General features: G+C 45.3%; 2 protein-coding genes across 6 annotated transcripts in view; one reads left to right on the forward strand and one right to left on the reverse strand.

The window, feature by feature from the left end:
* Positions 1–4,535: 4,535 nt before the first annotated feature.
* On the forward strand, positions 4,536–8,556 carry LOC129820882 (60S ribosomal protein L8). Its single transcript, XM_055877956.1, has 6 exons — positions 4,536–4,595; positions 5,602–5,744; positions 5,889–6,030; positions 6,867–7,085; positions 7,641–7,756; positions 8,367–8,556. Exons 2-6 carry the CDS (start codon positions 5,607–5,609, stop codon positions 8,523–8,525), a joined length of 774 nt encoding a protein of 257 aa, XP_055733931.1. The 5' UTR covers positions 4,536–4,595; positions 5,602–5,606; the 3' UTR covers positions 8,526–8,556.
* Positions 8,557–8,992: 436 nt separating this feature from the next.
* The window catches only part of LOC129820877 (probable ubiquitin carboxyl-terminal hydrolase FAF-X), a 77,184-nt gene continuing 63,522 nt past the window's right edge, over positions 8,993–22,654 (reverse strand). For all 5 annotated transcript variants that reach the window (XM_055877947.1, XM_055877945.1, XM_055877949.1 and 2 more), the window contains 13 exons: positions 21,704–21,907; positions 20,882–21,452; positions 19,702–19,825; positions 19,203–19,437; positions 18,821–18,950; positions 18,368–18,553; positions 18,002–18,222; positions 15,953–16,041; positions 15,514–15,670; positions 15,107–15,319; positions 14,593–14,706; positions 10,838–10,942; positions 8,993–10,655 (listed from right to left, as the gene is read on the reverse strand). In XM_055877947.1, coding sequence (XP_055733922.1) covers positions 10,467–10,655; positions 10,838–10,942; positions 14,593–14,706; positions 15,107–15,319; positions 15,514–15,670; positions 15,953–16,041; positions 18,002–18,222; positions 18,368–18,553; positions 18,821–18,950; positions 19,203–19,437; positions 19,702–19,825; positions 20,882–21,452; positions 21,704–21,907 — 2,538 coding nt within the window. In that variant the 3' untranslated portion in view covers positions 8,993–10,466. The remainder of the gene's footprint in view (positions 10,656–10,837; positions 10,943–14,592; positions 14,707–15,106; positions 15,320–15,513; positions 15,671–15,952; positions 16,042–18,001; positions 18,223–18,367; positions 18,554–18,820; positions 18,951–19,202; positions 19,438–19,701; positions 19,826–20,881; positions 21,453–21,703; positions 21,908–22,654) is intronic.

Consider the following 22,654-nt stretch of genomic DNA (forward strand, 5'->3'; position numbering starts at 1 on the left):
CTAACCGTACACCATACTACTATTACATACCACCAACTGACCATACTACTATTACATACCACCAACTAACCCTACCCCATACCACTATTACATACCACCAACTAACCCTACCCCATACCACTATTACATACCACCAACTAACCCTACACCATACCACTATTACATACCACCAACTAACCTTACACCATACCACTATTACATACCACCAACTGACCATACTACTATTACATACCACCAGCTAACCCTACACCATACCACTATTACATACCACCAACTAACCCTACACCCCATACCACTATTACACACCACCAACTAACCCTACACCATACCACTATTACATACCACCAACTAACCCTACACCCCATACCACTATTACACACCACCAACTAACCCTACACCATACCACTATTACATACCACCAACTGACCATACTACTATTACATACCACCAACTAACCCTACACCAAAGAGTTTGCACCACCAGTTAACCTTACACCACACCACTATTACATACCACAAACTAACCCTACACCACACCACTATTACATACCACAAACTAACCCTACACCATACCACTATTACATACCACCAACTAACCCTACACCACACCACTATTACATACCACCAACTAACCCTACACCAAAGAGTTTGCACCACCAGTTAACCTTACACCACACCACTATTACATACCACAAACTAACCCTACACCACACCACTATTACATACCACAAACTAACCCTACACCACACCACTATTACATACCACCAACTAACCCTACACCAAAGAGTTTGCACCACCAGTTAACCTTACACCACACCACTATTACATACCACAAACTAACCCTACACCACACCACTATTACATACCACAAACTAACCTTACACCACACCACTATTACATACCACAAACTAACCTTACACCACACCACTATTACATACCACAAACTAACCCTACACCACACCACTATTACATACCACCAACTGACCATACTACTATTACATACCACCAACTAACCCTACCCCATACCACTATTACATACCACCAGCTAACCCTACACCACACCACTATTACATACCACAAACTAACCCTACACCATACCGCTATTACATACCACCAACTAACACTACACCATACCACTATTACATACCACCAACTAACACTACACCATACCACTATTACATACCACCAACTAACCGTACACCATACCACTATTACACACCACCAACTAACCCTGCCACTATATTAACCTAACTTACCCTACCCCATACCACTATTACATACCACCAACTAACCCTACACCATACTACTATTACATACCACCAACTAACACTACACCATACTACTATTACATACCACCAACTAACCCTACACCATACCACTATTACATACCACCAACTAACCGTACACCATACCACTATATTGTGACGACCCTCCCACTCTGTCTGCCGGATTCTTTCTCTGTGCTCTTGTTTTCCTTAATAGGATGTCGGTGGGCAGAGCCAGGAGGGTCGTGAACGAAATGGGACACACCTGGGCTCGGGTGTGTCCCAGGATAAATGTACCTTTTCCCCATTCATTGAGTAGACTCTCTCCAGGCTGACACTGATAGATTTTTGTTGTGGCATTTTTGTGGCCTATTGTTTGTTTGCTTTGGCACCTTTCAACACCCCGCATTATCACATTTATGCATGCAAACATTCACTTACACTACTGATTACACACACCATTGTTAATTATATTTAGTTTACTTTATTTAATAAATACATTTTGTTATTCCTTGTCTCCACATCGTCTCACTTTTGTTACGAACTTCGAGCTGGTTTGTGACAATATTAACCTAACTAACCTTGCACCATATCACTATATTAACCTAACTAATCCTACACCATACCACTATTACATACCACAAACTGACCAAACACCACACCACTATTACATACCACCAACTAACCCTACATGATACAACTATATTAACCTAACTAACCCTACACAATACCACTATATTAACCTAACTAACCCTACACAATACCACTATATTAACTTAACTATATCATGACACGAGGCGAGACCCAGATGCAGACACAAGAGGCAGATGGGTGGAGTTTAAGATGTTTAATAATCCAAAAGGAATAGGCAAGAGAATGGTCGTGGACAGGCAAAAGGTCAAAACCAGTTCAGAGTCCAGGAGGTACAGAGTGACAGACAGGCTCGAGGTCAAGGCTGGAAGAATGGTTAGGCAGGCAGGTACAGAGTCCAGAAACAGGTCAAAACTGGGAGGACTTGAAAAAGGAGAATAGCAAAGGCAGGAGAACGGGAAAAACCACTGGTTGACTTGGAAACATACAAGACGAACTGGCACAGAGAGACAGGAAACACAGGGATAAATACACTGGGGGAAACAATCTACACCTGGAGGGGGTAGAGACAATAACAAGGACAGGTGAAACAGACCAGGGTGTGACAAAGTAACCCTACACCATACCACTATATCAACCTAACTAACCCTACACCAGGCTGACTGCCCGGGACGCTTTCATTCAACACACCTTGTAACTCTTCTGGAAAAACTTTGGACACCCAAGTACATCTCTGCAGCTGCCACCACAACATCTATTTTCTGTGATTTACTTTCCATTTCTGTGGAACAGTTGATAACCATGGCAATGAATGCTAAGAAGCCAACCCTGCTGAAACACAAATTCGTATCACTCTGTATTGGCTTAGGCCTACTACTCACCCTCTACCCATCATCCTCTACTCTCTTCACTGCCTTAGCATACAACACCTTCTATTTTACTCTGACAACCTCAACCTGTCTCTCTCGCACCGGGCAACATGGATAGCCCCACAATTGACACACACAGGTTTTTCCACCTTTGTCCCCATGCCCTTCTGTACACTTCCCACATCTGGGAATCTCAGAAAATAATCACAAGTCCACTTCGATCTACATTCACCAATTTAACAATGAGACTACATATGGGTCAGCCAAAAGGCAGGGCTCCACTTTCTCCACTCCCACTGGGCCAGAATTGTCCTTTGCATGACCATTGGGGTGAGGCTCGGACTCTGAGGTCTTTACCACATCTGCACCCTCACTTTCGTCAGGTTTCTGAGTCATCCGCTGTATTGTTTGCACAATACACACTGATGGCCTTTCTCCAATACCCAACTTCTGTTCCTTAGTTCAATTTACTAGTCTGGCTATCTCTCGCCTCTCCATGCTTGCAAAACGTGGGCTATTCAGCATCTGAGAGTAGCATTCATAAGCATTCCGGTTTCTGGAAGTGAGGTCAGCCAGTCCCGCCAACCCGCAACTTTTTGCGTGGAAATATAAGTCTACCTTATCTGCTTTTTGCTCAGGTGAAGTGCGTATCGTAGTTAAGTAAATAATATAATTGCAAAAAATGTAAGGCAGTAAACATTTATTAAGATAGGAAATAAGGAAAGAAAGCAAGACCTTTTGCCACTTTGGCTGTATCTCAATCATATACGATACCTCAGTGAACTCAATCAATAATCTGAAAGGGCTCCTTTCCTTGTATCCTTCATCTGCAATTCAACACTGATCTGTAAGTGTTTGACAGGTTTAATCGTACCTTTAGTAGGTTCCCCCATAGTACCCTGTCTTATCAGTACAGATAAGGAGAGGAGGAAAAAAGGCAAGAGGCTATGTAGCTTACATGGTCAAATGCGCTCTGCAGACCTCTCTCTCTCTGCCTCTTCATTGCTATCTCTCTTTGCTTCTCCCCTGTTCCTTCCAGTTCCTACCTCCCCTCTATCTAGCTCAGTGATGAAGGAAAGGAGATAAGGAAAGGATCAAGGAAGCCATTTACGGTACTGAGACACAGCTTTGCCAGTGAGCCTGCCCAGTAGGCCACAATCCCAGTCGTTTGGCCAAGGTGGAGCATATATGGGAGAGATCGGGTGAATCAGAGGTGATTGGTTATATGGCAGAGCTTGGCTGTGGAAGATTTATGTAATAGCAAGCCACAGGGAGGAAGGGAAGTAGCGGGAGTTGGGAAGAAGGAATTATTGACCATGTACCTTTGCTCAGTTGTTGTATGCATCAACCAATGGTTGCGTGCCACGCCATCGACTCTGCAGTCAAGCACCAGATTGCTATGACACATGATGTGGTTAGCTGATACGTCAAGTACCTATCCAGGTGTTGTAAGATCTGGCATGGGTCAGCAACGTCTGAGCAAGGGAACACAATGCTAGACACACTATAAGGCCTCATAGTGAGTGAGACATCCCTGAACTTGACATCCCTGGATGCACCCTGCTCTGTGTGACCACTGTGTGTGTGGAGGGGTTTTGGGGTTAAAGTTAGGGTCATAGGGAAAATAGGATTTTGAAAGGGACTGAATTTTGTCTCCTCACAGGGTTAGTTGTACAAGGCAGTGTGTGTAGGGAAGCTTTATAAAACACAAATAGATGTCTGCTAACGATTTGCTGTCATCTGCTGAACAATCAGATTTACAGCAGAAAAAAATCACGTGCCTACAGTTCCCATCAGACCCATGGTCTATCTCACCGGAAGAAATCGTCTAGCTCAACCTTACACTTCCTCTTTCCGTCATCGGAGTTTAGGTAGGAGAATGTTGATTTTATTCTCTTCACTGAATCCGAGTTAAATCTTGTATAATATACTATCATCCACTCGAAAAAAACCTTTGAAAACGTATAATAGACACTGTTAACTATAGTCGTTGTATCATTGAAGCGACAAAATTAGATTTTTAATGCGTTTTACATCTTAAGATGATTGTGGTGTGTATATGGGTGCGCAGTGACATGGGCTCCTTCCTCTTGATGAAGCAGTAATCACTCGCTACCGGTTGCCTGGTTTTCTGGTTCTGTTATTTGTTCAAACGTTCCGTATTTATTATCCACGAGCGTAGAGCCATCTACAGCCATTGCTGTATATATTTTTGTATTTTTTACCCAGTATTTATTTTCATGGTTAGTTTCTAGTTGTGTAGTGAGTCGACACTGAACATTAAGGGGTAACGTTAGCTAGGCTAGCTAACGTTAGTTGACTGACAACTTTACAACCACATGCAAGTATTGTCCATTAACAGTCATTTATAAGTTAACAATTCCCCCTTCTTGCAGAGAAGGATTCTTACTTGATATCATGGTTGGTTAGGCAGCTAGCTAATAACTAAACGTTAGCTGCCAATGGCAGGTATATGTAGCGAAATTGTGTGTACTCAACGTTACACATGCATTCATGAACGTAGCCCTCCACCTTTTACATCGCTGATACTGTTATTATCTATGCATAGTCACTAACTCCATGTACATATTACCTCAACTAACCGGCCCCCGCACATCGACTATACCGGTACCCCCAGTATATGGTCTCGCTATTGTTAATTTACTACTGTTCTTAAATTACTTTGATATTTTATTAATTATTTGTATTTTTTTAAACTGCATTGTTGGTTAGGGGCTTGTAAGTAAGCGTTTCACAAAGGTCTACACCTGTTGTATTTGGTGCATGTGACTAAGAGTTGATGTAATGTTGTCAAGTGTCTGTTGAACTAGGTATACTTTGATCCTGGCTGTAACTGAATTCTCATTTTGTTTCCAGTCACAATGGGCCGTGTTATCAGGGGACAGAGGAAAGGTGCTGGCTCTGTGTTCAAAGCCCACGTGAAGCACAGAAAAGGTGCCGCTAAACTCAGACACATTGACTTTGCTGAACGTCATGGTTACATCAAGGGAATTGTGAAGGTAATGCTCTGAAAATATACAATTTTCATGTTGCTGAAATATAGTTTTCTACAACGTCCCAAGTTGAGTTTGCCATGCATTGTTTTAAGAAGTTTTGTTTAAAACTATCTGCTTTGAACCTGACTTGACCGTTGTCTCCCTCAGGATATCATCCACGACCCAGGCCGTGGTGCTCCCCTGGCCAAGGTAGCTTTCCGTGACCCCTACCGATTCAAGAAGAGGACGGAGCTGTTTATTGCTGCAGAGGGCATCCACACCGGACAGTTCATCTACTGTGGCAAGAAAGGTGAGGAATGGAACTGGACATGGGGTTGATTACCTGTAGTATGCTTAGTGTGTGTCAAACACAGCAGTTGACGCCTCATCTAGGATATGTTTTGAACTATCTATAATACCTTAATAACAATACCCTGGTCAGCTGAACATAAGTAATGTCCTGCCCTTGGACACCTTAACCCCCTAATGTCAACGTCCTAGCCCCCGCAGAAATCTAATTGGCATTATAAAAAATCTGATCAAAATCCATCTTTTTTTGGATGGGCTGCATCTCAATCAACTGCATGCGGCATCTGCAGTGGAAGATGGCAGTGCTACAGCAGTGTTTGTCAGACCATGAGATCTTGAAAACATCTGTAGCGTCTTAACGGTTTGGCCTCTACGACTCCCACAAGCGTCACGGGACCTGTCTGAAGTCGGTACTACCGATTTGCCAACTATTGTCTGTAGCGTACAAATGGTTTAGGCTACACATTGTGACCCCTCTAAAGTTAATCTCACAAATATATGTTGTTATGCTCTAGGACTGTCACATCATGTCTGAATGTAGCCTGGTACCAGTTTAGAAAAGTAGTTTAGTGCCTAAAATAATTTCCTTATCTTATCTCTAAAGGAAAGATAAAACAAATTCTTTTGAAAAAAATGTTCCCTTCAATGTATGGATCTATTAATTCAATGTGCTTCTATAGGTTAATTGCAGTAAGGACAAATTGAATGTTTAAACAAATCATTTGTTAAAAAAACAACTTTTGTCCTAAAATTGAATTGCTAAATGTTTGTATGAATATCTGAAAACAATTCCATATGCTAGCTTACACTCAAGGATTAATAACAATTATCTCTCAGCTCAGCTGAACATTGGTAATGTCTTGCCCGTGGGCACCATGCCTGAGGGAACCATCATCTGCTGTCTGGAGGAGAAGCCTGGTGACAGGGGCAAGCTGGCCAGGGCGTCTGGAAACTACGCCACGGTCATCTCCCACAACCCAGAGACCAAGAAGTCCAGGGTCAAGCTGCCCTCTGGCTCCAAGAAGGTCATCGCCTCCGCAAACAGAGCCGTTGTTGGTAAGAACATGAGATGTTTTGCTTTGTGTATATGTTGGTTAGCTGAAGGTCTGAGTTTTTCCTAATTAATGGTGAGGTGGATGCATCTCAGCATACTAGGCTCATTCTACTTAATTTCGTTATCAAGTCCTGTCAGCTGTTGTCAAACGTGTCGGTCTCAGAAGATGATTCTATGCGTCAGTGAATTCTACTAGAAGAAAAGCTGGAATGAGTAGGACATCCTGGCATTTAAAGCATACTTAATTTTCATAATGTAAACTGTTTTCGCTACTCAAAATGCCTTTTTAGAAATGCAAGTACAGATATTGGGACACTGCCACTTTCTCATAAGGGTCCAAATGTTTGTAAAATTAACCCCCTTGTCTTGATTAGAGGGAATCTGCTGCGCTGTGCACATGTATTTGGACAGTTTTGCCAGAGAACAGAAACTAAAAAGCGTTTACTGCCATTCAGAATATGGGTCCTACCATGTGACATGGTTGCTTTCAGAACATATTGGCTGGTTAGGTAATCCTGTGCTACTGTCCACCGGAGTAATGGTTCTCTCGTCAACAGGTGTGGTTGCTGGAGGTGGACGTATTGACAAACCCATCCTGAAGGCCGGTCGTGCGTACCACAAGTACAAGGCCAAGAGGAACTCATGGCCACGTGTCCGTGGTGTGGCCATGAACGTAAGTGGACATCTCTTCTGCATATTAGTTTATTTTGGGTAGGTTCATGTAAAACTTTAAGGTTAGATTTGGAAGTTCTACTTCAAGCAGTTGTTTTCCAGAGATGGTGTCTTTCTCTGCACCTGATGTACCTCAGGTTTGTAGATGGCCCTACTGGGCTTGGGCGGTATCCAGGTTGTCAAACCGATATTTGGTAATAGCGGCACTGAACACCGCCTCTGTAATCTGAAGGTTAGCAATGCTAACAAGTACATGTAAAATCCAATGCTAAGGAGCGGATTGCCAACATTTTATAGTCGTGACAAACTATTTGCAGGACAGACATCCAAATGCTACAGTTTAACTGCATGTACAAAACAAACAGCCATGCTCTTGATCCAGGAGGGGATTCTCACCACATAGCTAGATACTAAATAAGCAAACCTAATGCACAGACGTTAACTTAAAGCGGCAATTGCCACACCTGGTTTGGTAAAAAGCTGAGGCTTGTGATTTACCATGGCTAAGTCCCAACTACTATAAATGCTGTTGGTTACATTTTTCATGTTGGGGCATAGAATTAATTCTTAGAACAGCTTGGCTGACTTTTTTCCCCTTTTCCCCCCTCTAGCCTGTTGAGCATCCCTTCGGTGGTGGTAACCACCAGCATATTGGAAAACCCTCAACTATCAGGAGGGACGCACCTGCTGGTCGCAAGGTCGGTCTCATTGCTGCCCGTCGTACAGGCAGACTGCGTGGAACAAAGACCGTCTCGGAGAAGGAGAACTAGCTGTCTTGATAATAAAATATGTTCCAAGGAAGCTAACCTGTGTTGACTCCATTTGTTAGGTTAGTGGTCCAGTGGAGTTGGAACCTAGACGACTCGCTAACTGGTGAAATTGGGTTGGAGCAGACTAATCAAACACTTGACATTGTGGTGCAACACTGAAATATGCAATCTAAATGGGGCTTCATCACCTGAACACTTTGGCTGGTTCCTGACTCATTTACAAATACTGATGTGCCTAGTTAAAGGTTAAATAAATACATGGTTATTCAGTATTGTATGGCCAGAATATATTTCAGTTCTGTGATTCCCATACTAGTGACCTACTGCAAAGCATGGAATCAGGATGATCATTTGACTTAGAGCTATCCACAAGTATGGGCACATTTACAGACCAAGTCTATTGCAAGCAGTAGCCTACATGAGATAATCCAAAAAGTAAATGTACTTAGACATTTTTACAAAGTCGGTTACATGAATACAATATTCCATGTTTATTTGCTTAGGGCACAATGCTTTTATATTTCTGTGCACAAAAAAACCTCAGTGAAAGTTCAGTTCACATTGCGACTGCAGCTCCAGAATTCAACATCACACCATGGCCAAAAAACAGGGTGCCGAACTCTGTACAGTCAATACCTTTAAAAATAAGACAAGGACAAATGTTCATAAATCAAATTCTATTCTTTGTGTGAAATACAAAATAAATTCTATAAAATAAGAGCAAAGTATTATGGTGGGCAGAATATTTGGTATTTTAGACAAATCCCTAAAATACACACATTCATGTTAGCAATTAAATAGTTTTAACTCCTAAAGAATTACTTCGCCCATGTTGCAACACGACTAACCAGCCGCTGCGGCCCAGGATCAGTGACCTTCCCAGGCTGGTCCATAGTGGACCAGCCTGGTGAGCTCCATGGAAGAGGTCAGGTGTTTGTCGAAGAGAGACAGAGACAAATCAGGTTTCATACATGGTGTTTCTCTTTCTCAAAAATGGACTGGCAAATGTTTAGTTGGATTATAATAATGTGCAATTGAAAAACCACTTTTTGCATTGGGTCAAAATACCACCCTCGATGTACAAGGGGAAGATGAGAGGAAAAAAGCCAAAAGGAATTGTCCTCTGTAGCTGTGGATTAAGGACAGATGTTATCACATATCTTCCCTTGAGCTACACTATTCTGGTGAGAAGCCATGCTAAACGTTACAGCATATTAACTAGAGCTTCCAAAAGGATTTGAATTACCCCAACAAAAAAAAGGCTACGAGTTCCAGAACAATGTTGCGTCACCATTTTTTCACATCAACCAAAACACCGTAAAAGTTCACCCAACCATTCCACGTCTCACTAAAACCCACCCCAGCTCGTCAGTTGATTTGGCATGGGTCACGAGGTTGCCAAGGAGCTTACTAATAATGTGTCCTCCTAAAGGTGAATGACCGGTAACCGTCCGATGGCAGACCAAATATCACTGCTGAGCGGTGAGGGTGATGAAACAAAAATGATATTTTTTTGTTATTTTTTTCTTATGTCATCCATTTTTGTTTCTCGCAAGATCTCTCCCAACAGCAAATCTGACAAAGTTACGCTGTTGGGGGGTTCAATTTAACAGTCAAAACATAAACACACTATGTACACCTTTTTGTCATGTTGACAAGCATCGTCAGGCCTGGATATTCTATGTTCATTACAACACTATCCCCTCTGCAGTCCACAGCCCCCAGGCTCCAGTATGCAGAACCCAGGGGAGAGCACCCCCCCAGGCAGGCAGCACAGTAGCATGAGACTCGAGGGGGCCTGGAGAGGAGCTGTGAAGCCTGGCCCTGCCCTGGAGACCCCAAAGAGAGAGAGAGAGTCCCGATCGCGAGCTTGGTTGGTCACCTGGAGGGGAGAGGAAAGAGAGCAGGAGGCTGGAGGTACAGCAGGGGGGAGTGCTGGTGTTATTCCTTAGGTGAGGTAGGGGCCGTGGAGGTGGAGGGGACCTCCTCAGTGCTCTCCCAGTTTTCTTGTGCTCTTGGGCCAGGGCCGGGGTCAGGGCCTGGGGTAGAAGGGGCAGGGCCAGGGCGCTGGGGGTTGTTCATGAGCTGGGCCGCGGGGCCTGTGTATAGCTGTCCGTGAGGGGGGTTGTTCTGCGGGGGAATGAGAAAACAAAACCAGGTTTTTAGTGAAACTACTGATGTGCGATGGAACTTCTGACAAAATGTCTGTCATGACCAGCATGTTGGTCCTTCATTCGTTTAGAAGCCTCCGTTTACAGGGATAGTAAACAGTCACAGGATAATGCTGCCTCTACAGTATAGTGTCTATGTACCTGCTGAAACTGTGTGGTCGTCCCAGGAGATGAGTGTGGGTAGAGGGAGGTGTCCTCTGGAGGGGAGGTGTCCTGATCTTCAGAGGCTTCCTGGCCATCGGGCTCCTGGGAAATGAAGTCCAAGATTAGCACCATTTTCATTCCCAATGCATTTTTTTCGACCTAACATTTATAACCAACTCAAACCTACTGACCTAATAGCATACCAAAGTCTCTTAATATGAACATTAGCCTATTTTAACTGAATGAGATGGAAGCGAGTGACACGCTGTGTAGGAGTGTGACGGCCTTGGATGTTGTAATATCAACTGAGGGAGGTTTAAATATAAATTCAACTTTATTATGAGTGGGTATTATTCTCCACAGCGTGGTGGAAGACATGCTCTACTGAGATCATGTTTCCATATACACTACATGACCAAAAGTATGGACAATGGACACCTGCTCGTCAAACGTCTCATTCCAAAATCACGGGCATTAATATGGAGTTGGTCCCCCCTTTGCTGCTAGAACAGCCTCCACTCTTCAGGGAAGAGCATTAGTGAGGTCGGGCACTGATGTTGGGCGCAGTCAGCGTTCCAATTCATCCCAAAGGTGTTCGATGAGGTTGAGGTTAGGGCTCTGTGAAAGCCAGTCAATTTCTTCCACATTGAAAAACAAATTCTGTATGGACCTGGCTTTGTGCACGGGGGCATTGTCATGCTGAAACAGAAAAAGGCCTTCCCCAAACTGTTGCTACAAAGTTGGAAGCGCAGAATCGTCTAGGATGTCATTGTATGCTGTAGTGTTGAGTTCCCTTCACTGGAACTAAGGACCCGATCCCAAACCATGAAAAACATCCCCAGACCATTATTCCTCCTCCACCCAACTTTAGTTGGCACCAGCCATTTGGGCAGGTAGCGTTCGCTTGGCATCCGTCAAAACCAAAAAGTGATTCATCACTCCAGAGAACGCGTTTCCACTACTCCAGCCAACGCTTAAGCCAATGGCGGCGAGTTTTACACCACTCCAGCCGACGCTTGGCATTGCGCATGGGGATCTTAGGCTTGTGTGCGGCTGCTCGGCCATGGAAACCCATTTCATGAAGCTCCCGATGAACAGTTCTAGTGCTGACGTTGCTTCCAGAAGCAGTTTGGAACTTGGTAGTGAGTGTTGCAACCGAGGACAGACGATTTTTACGCACTTTAGCACTCGGCGGTCCCGTTCAGTGAGCTTGTGTGGCCTACCATTTCGCGGCTGAGCTTTTGTTGCTGCTAGACGTTTCCACTTCACAATAACAGCCTTTACAAATTAACATGGGCAGCTCTAGCAGGGCAGAAATTTGACGAACTGACTTGTTGGAAAGGTGGCATCCTATGTTGTTGAAGGTCACTGAGCTCTTCAGTAAGGCAATTCTTCTGCCAATAATTGTCTATAGAGATTGCATGGCCATTTGCTCGATTTTATACACCTGTCAGCAACGAGTGTGGCTGAAATAGCCAATTCCACCATTTTAAAGGGGTGTCCACATACTTTTGTATATATAGTGTAACATCTAAGGGACGGGGCCATATAATTAAAAGGTTGATATGGGCTAATTTGCTAGGGCTAATACTAGATGGAAATGCAGTTTTGCAGTGATTTCTACTTTGTGTGTTCAATCCATGATAGTTCCATGGCGGTTATGCCAGCGTTACCTTTTTAGACTGGCATCTTTGTGCTGGGACAACTGGCCGTGTGTCTGTATGAGTCGGTCTGCTCATAAAGACAGAGACTGACAACATCTAGAACACATTACAACATGTGACCAGACCAACTACAAGACAGCTTGTGTGTTAGATTCATGATAACGCAAGCCTATCGTTAACCTACAATAACCTGTGGGTAAAGTAGGTGCTGCCTATTGTCAATTAACGTAATGGTCCTAAGACATCTAGCTGTTCTTTCTCTCCAGATATTGTTAAATAATTGGTTTTACGGGTAGTTACAATTATAACTATTCAAGGTGATGTCTCCGATTGAAACGATCAATAACAAGACGTGACCTAGTCCTGTTGACTAGAAATATATTATGAACACATGCAATTTAAAATGGCTGACACACAAACCACAGGTTGCCCCTATGTACCAACCTAGTGTCAACACAACAACATCACATGAACACACCAATAAGTACACTACACATAAAACACTAGGCTAGCACTTCATCATCCACTATTGCCATGGCTAAGAGTTTTAGATCAGTTCTGTTACCATAGTTTGAGTTTGCTTTGGGGAGGTGGAACAAACAGTTTTGATTGGATAAACAGGATTAGGTTAAGGACCAACTGAACTAAAGGGAAGCCAGGAAGTCAGTGCTGCTTTAGGTAACCAATGGGACACGGCTACTGGAAAGAGGAAATGTTTGCTCGTGGTTTGCGGTTCAGTTGGATTTTTGTACATTTTTGGCGATGGTTCAACGTTAATATTGACATGTTGGATTTCGGTAGGGTTGACTCTATATTATGGAACATCATAGGGATCTTTAATTGTCTATACTAGAATGCCCTCAGCTCTATATCTGCTGCCAAGTAGGAACCTGGAGTTGACTGCTTTGTCAGTCACTGGATACAGAGATAGGATGAGTCTTCAGCGGGCTATATTCCCAAAGACCATGACGAGTAAAAAATTTGCGCCATCACCAACTGTCATCACAAAATCCCTATTGGGAGCAGAACGCAAACAGCCGAGCGGACATTTGACCATCCTGTCACTGCTATCTGTTATTGTCCAGCTCCTATGCTCCAGACTGTCAGCCTGTGTGTTGGTACTACTGCCCAGGCTATTCTCCCTGTGTCACTGTGCTCGTGAACAGACACCACTAACATAGCCCTGTATGGAACACCTAGAGAGGGGACAGACACCACTAACATAGCCCTGTATGGAACACCTAGAGAGGGGACAGACACCTCTAACATAGCCCTGTATGGAACACCTAGAGAGGGGACAGACACCACTAACATAGCCCTGTATGGAACACCTAGAGGGGACAGACACCACTAACATAGCCCTGTATGGAACACCTAGAGAGGGGACAGACACCACTAACATAGCCCTGTATGGAACACCTAGAGGGGACAGACACCACTAACATAGCCCTGTATGGAACACCTAGAGAGGGGACAGACACCACTAACATAGCCCTGTATGGAACACCTAGAGAGGGGACAGACACCTCTAACATAGCCCTGTATGGAACACCTAGAGAGGGGGCAGACACCTCTAACATAGCCCTGTATGGAACACCTAGAGAGGGGACAGACACCTCTAACATAGCCCTGTATGGAACACCTAGAGAGGGGACAGACACCACTAACATAGCCCTGTATGGAACACCTAGAGAGGGGGCAGACACCTCTAACATAGCCCTGTATGGAACACCTAGAGAGGGGACAGACACCCCTAACATAGCCCTGTATGAAACACCTAGAGAGGGGACAGACACCACTAACATAGCCCTGTATGGAACACCTAGAGAGGGGACATACACCTCTAACATAGCCCTGTATAGAACACCTAGAGAGGGGACATACACCTCTAACATAGCCCTGTATGAAACACATAGAGAGGGGACAGACACCACTAACATAGCCCTGTATAGAACACCTAGAGAGGGGACAGACACCACTAACATAGCCCTGTATGGAACACCTAGAGAGGGGACATACACCTCTAACATAGCCCTGTATGGAACACCTAGAGAGGGGACAGAGTGGAGGAGGGTGCCAGGGGCTTACAGTGTGTTGCTGTGGTCCTGTCCCGTCCCCTGGCAAAAGCTGCTGTGGCGAGGACGATTTCCGCATGGCAGCGTCTTCTTCAGACATGGCCTCACCGGGCTTCGTTAAGTGACACTAGTTTGAAATGGCATAAAAGATATCATTGCAAAACATATACAAGTGTCAATAGTTAACATTTTATTTAACTAGGCAAGTCAGTTAAGAACAAATTCTTATTTTTTGCTGAAAATAAACGCAGTTGACAGTGAGAGGGCGTTTCTTTTTTTTTGCTGAGTTTAGTATTACAGGCAAGTTCCTTGTTTCCACATTACCTTGACTCTGCAGACAAAAACCACCAAGGTCAGAATGGTGCATCTCTCCAAAAAGACATTATCTGAGACTATCAATACTGACCTTTCACTACTTCAACTACCACCATTGAAGTCATGCATCCATGTTAGATACTATTGTATTACCTTTGGGTTGTATGCGTGTGTCGTGTGTGTGTGCGCGCATCATTTGGTGCGAGTGTTACCTCCTCGGGGCAGAGTTCGCAGGCCTTGGCCAGGGTCATACGTGCAGAGTGCGAGCGCTCCAGGAAGTACCCGTTGGAGGTCTCGTTGCTCTGGACGGGTGGAGACCAGTTGTTGTAGGTGTACTGTGGGTTTCCTGTGTAGGGTCTCCTCTCCAGCTCATCCCCCAGCCACTCCACCGCCCAGGTCCACTTACGCTTCAGGTCCCCGTTACTCTACAGATAGAGAGATAGACACAATTTGTAAGAGTGCTTATGAATGACTTTTTCCCTTGCATTGCAATTAAGAATTCTGAAATGGGGATTTCATTTTTTTTATACTCAAACCACCGGCGGGCCAGATTTAGTCTGAGCCGGATTGGACTTGAGTTTGACATGTGGTCTTGTACATAGTGTTGTCTCTGTTGTACCTGTAGGATCTGGTAGGCCACAGAGCAGCTGCTGAACAGGGCCACCATGCACTTGATACACTGGTAGGCCCGTTTCTGGTAGTGGTTCTTGGAGCGCTGAATGGTGTCAAACAGGCCGTCCCTGTCGTCTGGTATACCCTTCAACACGTTGTGGATCCTACACAGACACACAGGGAGAGAGGGAGGTCAGTTACACATCAGATAGAACAGAGATGATGTTGGCTCGCAAAATAGAAAATAAGCCAGAGGAAACACCAACCAGTGAAACTGGCCATATTCCTAGAAGGCTACAGTGTGTGTCTGAAGAACCTGAAGAAGCTCCTTCAAGTCTGATGAGTTTAAAATCAGATGTGTTGGCACTAGGTTGGGACAAAACCCTGCATCCAGTGTGTGATCTTTTCCAGACCAAAGACGTGATAATGTCCTGAGTGTGACGTACCTGTGTGTCTGCCAGGAGTCCTCGATGAGCAGGATCTGCAGCAGCAGGTCCAGGTAAGGCCTCAGCTCGTAGGTGTAGGAGTACGCCACCTGGGGGATAACAAAACACACATTATCAATAAGATCTAACACACAGAAATATGAAAAAACACCACTTGGGAGGTAGAGGACGAGACCAAGGGCTTCTGAGATGTAGTGTTTTCTAGTGGTGTTGGCTGCCCACTGGGGTATATGGGCCTACGGTAGTTATTACCTGCCATAGCAACTCAATTGAGTATGTTGACAATTACTGGGGGTATGTTTATATATACACACAGCACTAGTCAAAATTTGGACACACCTACTCATTCCAGGGTTTTTGAGCCAATCAATTGTGTAATGACAAGGTAGGGGTGATATACCCTATTTGGTAAAAGACCAAGTCCACATTATGGCAAGAACAGCTCAAATAAGCAAAGAGAAACGACAGTCCATCATAACTTTAAGACATGAAGGTCAATCAATTTCTTCAAGTACAGTTGCAAAAGAACATTTAGCACTATGATAAAATGGCTCTTATGAGGACCACCACAGGAAAGGAAGACCTAGAGTTAATGTTACCTCTGCTGCAGAGGACAAGTTCCTTAGAGTTACCAGCCTCACAAATTTCAGCCCAAATAAATGCTTCACAGAGTTCAAGTAACAGACACATGTCAACATCAACTGTTCAGAGGAGCCTGCGTGAATCAGGCCTTCATTGTCAAATTGCTGCAAAGAAACCACTACTAAAGGACACCAATAAGAAGAAGAGACTTGCTTGGGCCAAGAAACATGAGCAATGGGCATTAGATGGTGGAACTCTGTCCTTTAGTCTGGAATCCAAATTTGAGAGTTTTGGTTCCAACCAAAAAAGATCTTGTCACGGTATCTCTGCATTCCAATTGCCATTGATAAAGTGCAATTGTGTTCGTTGTCTGTAGCTTTGCCTGCACATACCATAACTCCACCATGGGCACTCTGTTCACATTGTTGACATCAGCAAACCACTCGCCCACATGACATCATACACGCTGTCTTCCATCTGTCTGGTACAGCTGAAACCAGGATTCCTCTGTGAAGAGCACACTTCTCCAGTGTGCCAGTGGCCATCAAAGGGGAGCATTTGCCCACTGAAGTTGGTTACGACACTGAACTGCAGTCAGGTCAAGACCCTGGTGAGAACGACGAGCACGCAGATGAGCTTCCCTGAGAAGTTTGACAGTTTGTGCAGAAATGATTCTGTTTCATCAGCTGTCCAGGTGGCTGGTCTCAGACAATCCTGCATGTGAAGAAGCCGGATGTGAAGGTCCTGGGCTGGCGTGGTTACACGTGGTCTGCGTTTGTGAGGCCGGTTGGAGGTACTGCCAAATTTTCTAAAATGACATTGGAGGTGATATGGTAGAGAAACGAACATTCAATCTCTGGCAACAGCTCTGGTGGACATTCCTTCAGTCATTATGCCAATTGCACGCTCACTCAAAACTTGAGACATCTGTGGCATTGTGTTGTGTGACAAAACTGCACATTTTAAAGTGGCCTTTTATTGACGCCAGCACAAGGTGCACCTGTGTCATGATCATGCTGTTTAAATCAACTTCTTGATATGCCACACCTGTCAGGTGGATGGATTATCTTGACAAAAGAGAAATGCTCACTAACAGGGATGTAAACAAATGTGCACAAAATTTGAGAGAAATAAGCTTTTGGTACGTAAGGAACATTTCTGGGATCTTTTATTTCAGCTCAGGAAACATGGGACCAACACTTCACATGTTGCGTTTATATTTTTGTTCAGTGTAGATACAGGGTCAGTCAGTTCCAGTACCATATTGACAATGTGTAGGGATACTGGATCGATAGAGTTAGATATGTATAGGTGTGACTAGGCATCAGGACATGGTAAACAGTGTATATAACGATTGTGTGTGTATAGAGTCAGTAGAAATGTATGTGCATATTATGTGTGTGTGAGCAAATAATGGAGTGTGTGTGTGTGTGTGTGTTTGTGTGATTCAGCAGTTTAAACCCTTACCTGCCAGAGCAGCTCTGATAGTACAGTAGAGGAGAACTGGGGGTTTTCCCAGCAGCTGAAGCGCAGCAGCTTGACTGTCTCCTCTGAGTTGCTGCAGTCCTCAATAATCTTCTTCACGTAGCTGGTCCTAACAAAAAGGATCTCTCCCACCAGCTGCTGCACAGGCATCACCGGGGTGGTCTGGTTGGCATCGCCGTACGGGTTAGGGAGAGGGGGGTTACCTGGAAGAGAGAGAGACAGAGAGAAAGAGATCACGGCCTTTTCTCAATTGCATACAATGAATACAACCCAGCTGATACTGGTTTGTCTTTGTCCGTTGACCCTGAGAACCAGAGGTCACCACCTCTGACATCTGTGTGAACGCACCATTGATGGATGACTGCATGCGTGCGGCCACATCACAGCAGCGCACCAGCTGGGAGACCACGGTGTAGAGCTTCCCCAGCTCTGCATACTGGTACTTTATGGGAGGACCGGGTCCCTCGTCTAGAGCCACCAGCATGAAGGTAGCTGGGACACTCAGTTTCAACAACTGAGTCTTCTCTGCCAGCCCTAGAGAAGGGAAGGAGAGAGGGCAGGAGAGCGAGAGGGAGGGCGGGTGGGAGAGAGAGAGAGGGAGGGCGGGCAGGAGAGCGAGAGGGAGGGCGGGCGGGAGAGAGAGGGAGGAAGGGCGAGAGGAAGAAAATGAGGCATGAAGAGAAATGTGTCTGTCCATTGCTGCCCACTAAAGTGGAAGGAATTGCCAGTGAGCCATACACTCTCTACCCATTAATCAAGGAGTTGTCAGAGTAGGTGTGCATGACAGGATGTTCTCCTTACCCAAATTGGCGTACATGACGAAGAGGTTGAAGTACTGCTGCAGGTGTCGGCCATGCTCTGACACCTCTCTCCTGAGGAGGTTCAACACAGCCCTCAACAGGTGGTCACTGAGACGCAGGTTATCACACGCCTGACCCAGACAGACAGAGAAGTTTAACACATACTCCACAAGACCAGAGTAAAAGTGCTTTGTATGGGTCATTCTCAGTATACATGAAACGGGGGAAACACTTGAAAACTGAAGCCGAAAATAAGACGATTGTCTTTTGACAATTCCAGGTAGTAGCTGCTCGGTTTCAAAACATTTCTCCCGTTTAATGCATACTAAACACCTCCCTGATAGGCCGTTTCTGTTTTAGGCCCAGGAGAACCAGTCATTCACCTGTGATTGGGTGGTGGCGCCGGCAGGGGATGCTGTGGGCGAGGGGCAGGGTCCGTCTTGAAGGGAGAAGTGTGCAATGAAGACGATGAGTTTGGCGAACGCGCCCCGGACCTCAGCGCTGGGGCACTCCAGCAGGTACTCGGAGAAGCGGTTGGCGTAGGCAAACAGGATGTTGTGTGCAAACCAGTAGCGTACATTCTTACTGTGTCTCAGCAGGATGCACAGTGCATCATACCTGGAGATGGAGAAAGAAACAGAGATCCACCGTGGGTTAAGGACAGGGGTGTGAGATTCAGATGGAGAGAGAATGATGCAAGATAGAGTGGAGAGAAAGAGAGAGAGAGTGAGAGAAAGAGTGAGACTGTAGAGACAGGGATAGATGCAGACAGTTGTGAGAGGAGGAAAACAAAGAGAATAAGAAAACAGAAAGATGATTCACTCCACTCCATCTATGAACACAGGTCAAGGCTGAAAGGTCAGACAGATCGACAGAACTCACCAGTCACTGGCGGCCCCCCTCACTACTTTCTTGGTGTGGAAACCAGTGCTGAAGAGGAACCTAGCAGCCAGCTGAACACTAATCATAGCCATCTCCTCTGCATCGGGCAGTAGATGGTCTTGTCCTGATACAACATAAACATCGGTTCAGACTTCAGTCACAACTTAACGTCAGACTTCCGACTGGAACGTTTCAATAAAAACATTGGTCATAAAAAAAGAAGGTAGGAAAATAAATGTTTCCTCTGTGGATGCAAATGGTGAAGGATTTTGAAGAAACCTGGAGCACGAGAGACTAGCCTATTATTGATCTTCACACAAGGAGTTATTTCAATTTCAGAGTTAATGTGTGAGTCAATCACTGGAGCAGAATCCTAAAATGTCACTGTTTAAATAGAGCCCTATGACCACATCTGCTGCTTACTCCTTAATAACAGGCTGAAATTGGAGACATTAACGATAAGAGTTGCCCGTTTGCACACAAGACACCAAAAAGAAACAAGCACCCCATACATAATTGATGAGCTGAAGCATTTCATCCCAACCAAGTGCTTTTACACTGATAGCTAACCCTGCAGTAGTTAGTTAATTTGCCATGCTGGCTGCATTAATAATGCATTGGCTCATATTAACTTCAGAAGTCAGAGGAAATTGCTGCAGTTTACCGTCAGCCAATGTAATGTTCAGCTCTGCCATCCTATACTCTCCCTCTCTATGCAACTCTCCAAGGGAGTGGTGAATCTGTATGCATGTTACCAGTGGTAAGATTAAAGGGAGGGGGTATATTTATCTTATTAAATATTGAAAGGAATGAAAATATCAGCTATTAAAATATGGCAAAAGTCTTCTAACGTTATTACAGTGATAAAAAGCATTTTTATGGTACTACTGGGCCTACTGTAACAGGGCTGAGAGTTAGCTATACTAAGGAGTGAGGCTGGGCCTTTCACAGTGCACAAATGACAAAAGCAGATCACTGTGAAAGCAATCTTTGGGTTGTACCAAATAGAAGGGCTCTACAGTGGAAAAATATCTATGTAGAGCCATGACTAGCAAGGGCCAAAACAAGAGGGAACAAAAGAGACAAATAGAACCTCAGTGTAGCATCAACAGCACCTGCCTTAAAAAGAGCTCTAGAAGGTATATTGAAGCCAGTGTGTGCGTGTGTGTGTTCCACGTACCTGGCGGAGGGTTTAAATAGACACTGTTACAGGTCAGAAGTTTCTTAACAAACTGGAAATACTCCAGGCTGTATTGCATACGGTTGTGCATGAACTGCACGTTCTGCTTGCGCACGCTGCACTCGATCACGTTGGGCATCTTGACCTGGTGCGACGGCTTGTTGTTGGACGAGGACGAGATGGTCAGCTCCTGGATGTACTTGACCAGCTCACTGTCCTTGTCCAGTGAGTCCATGCGTTCGTAGAAGAGGATGTAGGCATTCCACCAGCGCTTCTGACGCCGGTAGGACATCCTCTTCATCATGTGGTCAAACACCTCGCCCATGTACTCTCCTCCGAAGCACTGGTTCTTCATCTCCTCCTCGTCGTCCATCTTGCACTCGGTCACGTCGCCGTCGTCAAACTTGTACCAGCGGTTCCGCTCGCCGTCGGCCCCGCCCACGTTCCTCTGCGTGATGTAGGAGTAGTAGTGTCCGCCACTGGCCTGGCCTGAGTGGACCAGAACCCCCACCAGGCGGTACTTGGAGCTGCCCGGGGGCTCTGGGTCAGAGGGCTCGTTCTGCTGAATCACCTGGTGGCAGGACACCATACGGATGATAAGTTTAATATAGCGATAATTCAGTGCATTGCCATATCTGCTTTTATCGCAATAATTGATGTTCCAGTGAACCACAATTGGTTAATTTAAAAAGGGACAGTTTAAATGTGGTCCCATCTGAATTACATCAAATATACTACGTCATTATGAACACATGAAAATGTATTCCATATTTCTACACCCAATAATGTAATAATCTGTGTGAACATCATGCCATCCTTAACCTGGTTCTCTGGGTTGACGTCGTCCCCCTCCAGCTTGGCCACCCCGGCTACAGTGTAGGGCTCCATATCCAACTCCCTGGGGAACTCAAAGTAGTCGTTGAACTTAATGGCACACTCCCTCTCCCAGTCGTAGTCAAACCTCTTCAGCTGGATGGCCAGCACTGGAGGAAGCTTCTTTATCAGCAGACGCTTCACTGTGTCCACCTGGAGGGAGGAGGGGAAGAGGACCAACCTGTTACTGCTACTAGTCTTCTACCTATAGGGGGGGGGGGGGGACCAACCTGTTACTGCTACTAGTCTTCTACCTATAGGGGGGGGGGGGGGACCAACCTGTTACTGCTACTAGTCTTCTACCTATAGGGGGGGGGGGGGGACCAACCTGTTACTGCTACTAGTCTTCTACCTATAGGGGGGGGGGGGGGGGGGGGGGGCAACCTGTTACTGCTACTAGTCTTCTACCTATAGGGGGAGGAAGAGGATCAACCTGTTACTGCTACTAGTCTTCTACCTATAGGGGGGGAAGAGGATCAACCTGTTACTGCTACTAGTCTTCTACCTATAGGGGGGGAAGAGGATCAACCTGTTACTGCTACTAGTCTTCTACCTATAGGGGGAGGAAGAGGATCAACCTGTTACTGCTACTAGTCTTCTACCTATAGGGGGAGGAAGAGGACCAACCTGTTACTGCTACTAGTCTTCTACCCTATAGGGGGGGGGGGGGGACCAACCTGTTACTGCTACTAGTCTTCTACCTATAGGGGGGGGGGGGGGGGGGGGGGGCAACCTGTTACTGCTACTAGTCTTCTACCTATAGGGGGGGGGGGGGGGGGGCAACCTGTTACTGCTACTCGTCTTCTACCTATAGGGGGAGGAAGAGGATCAACCTGTTACTGCTACTAGTCTTCTACCTATAGGGGGGGGGGGCAACCTGTTACTGCTACTAGTCTTCTA

Source organism: Salvelinus fontinalis, chromosome 23 (genome assembly GCF_029448725.1).
Source record: "Salvelinus fontinalis isolate EN_2023a chromosome 23, ASM2944872v1, whole genome shotgun sequence".
Lineage (NCBI taxonomy): Eukaryota > Metazoa > Chordata > Actinopteri > Salmoniformes > Salmonidae > Salvelinus > Salvelinus fontinalis.

What these genes read in the sequence shown, in the direction of transcription:
- LOC129820882 (XM_055877956.1), top strand. Translation starts at nt 5,607, where the DNA reads ATGGGCCGTGTTATCAGGGGACAGAGGAAAGGTGCTGGCTCTGTGTTC. An exon ending in CATCTACTGTGGCAAGAAAG is followed by an intron (nt 6,031 to 6,866) that starts GTGAGGAATGGA and finishes ATTATCTCTCAG; the next exon opens with CTCAGCTGAACATTGGTAAT. An exon ending in TCCGTGGTGTGGCCATGAAC is followed by an intron (nt 7,757 to 8,366) that starts GTAAGTGGACAT and finishes TCCCCCCTCTAG; the next exon opens with CCTGTTGAGCATCCCTTCGG.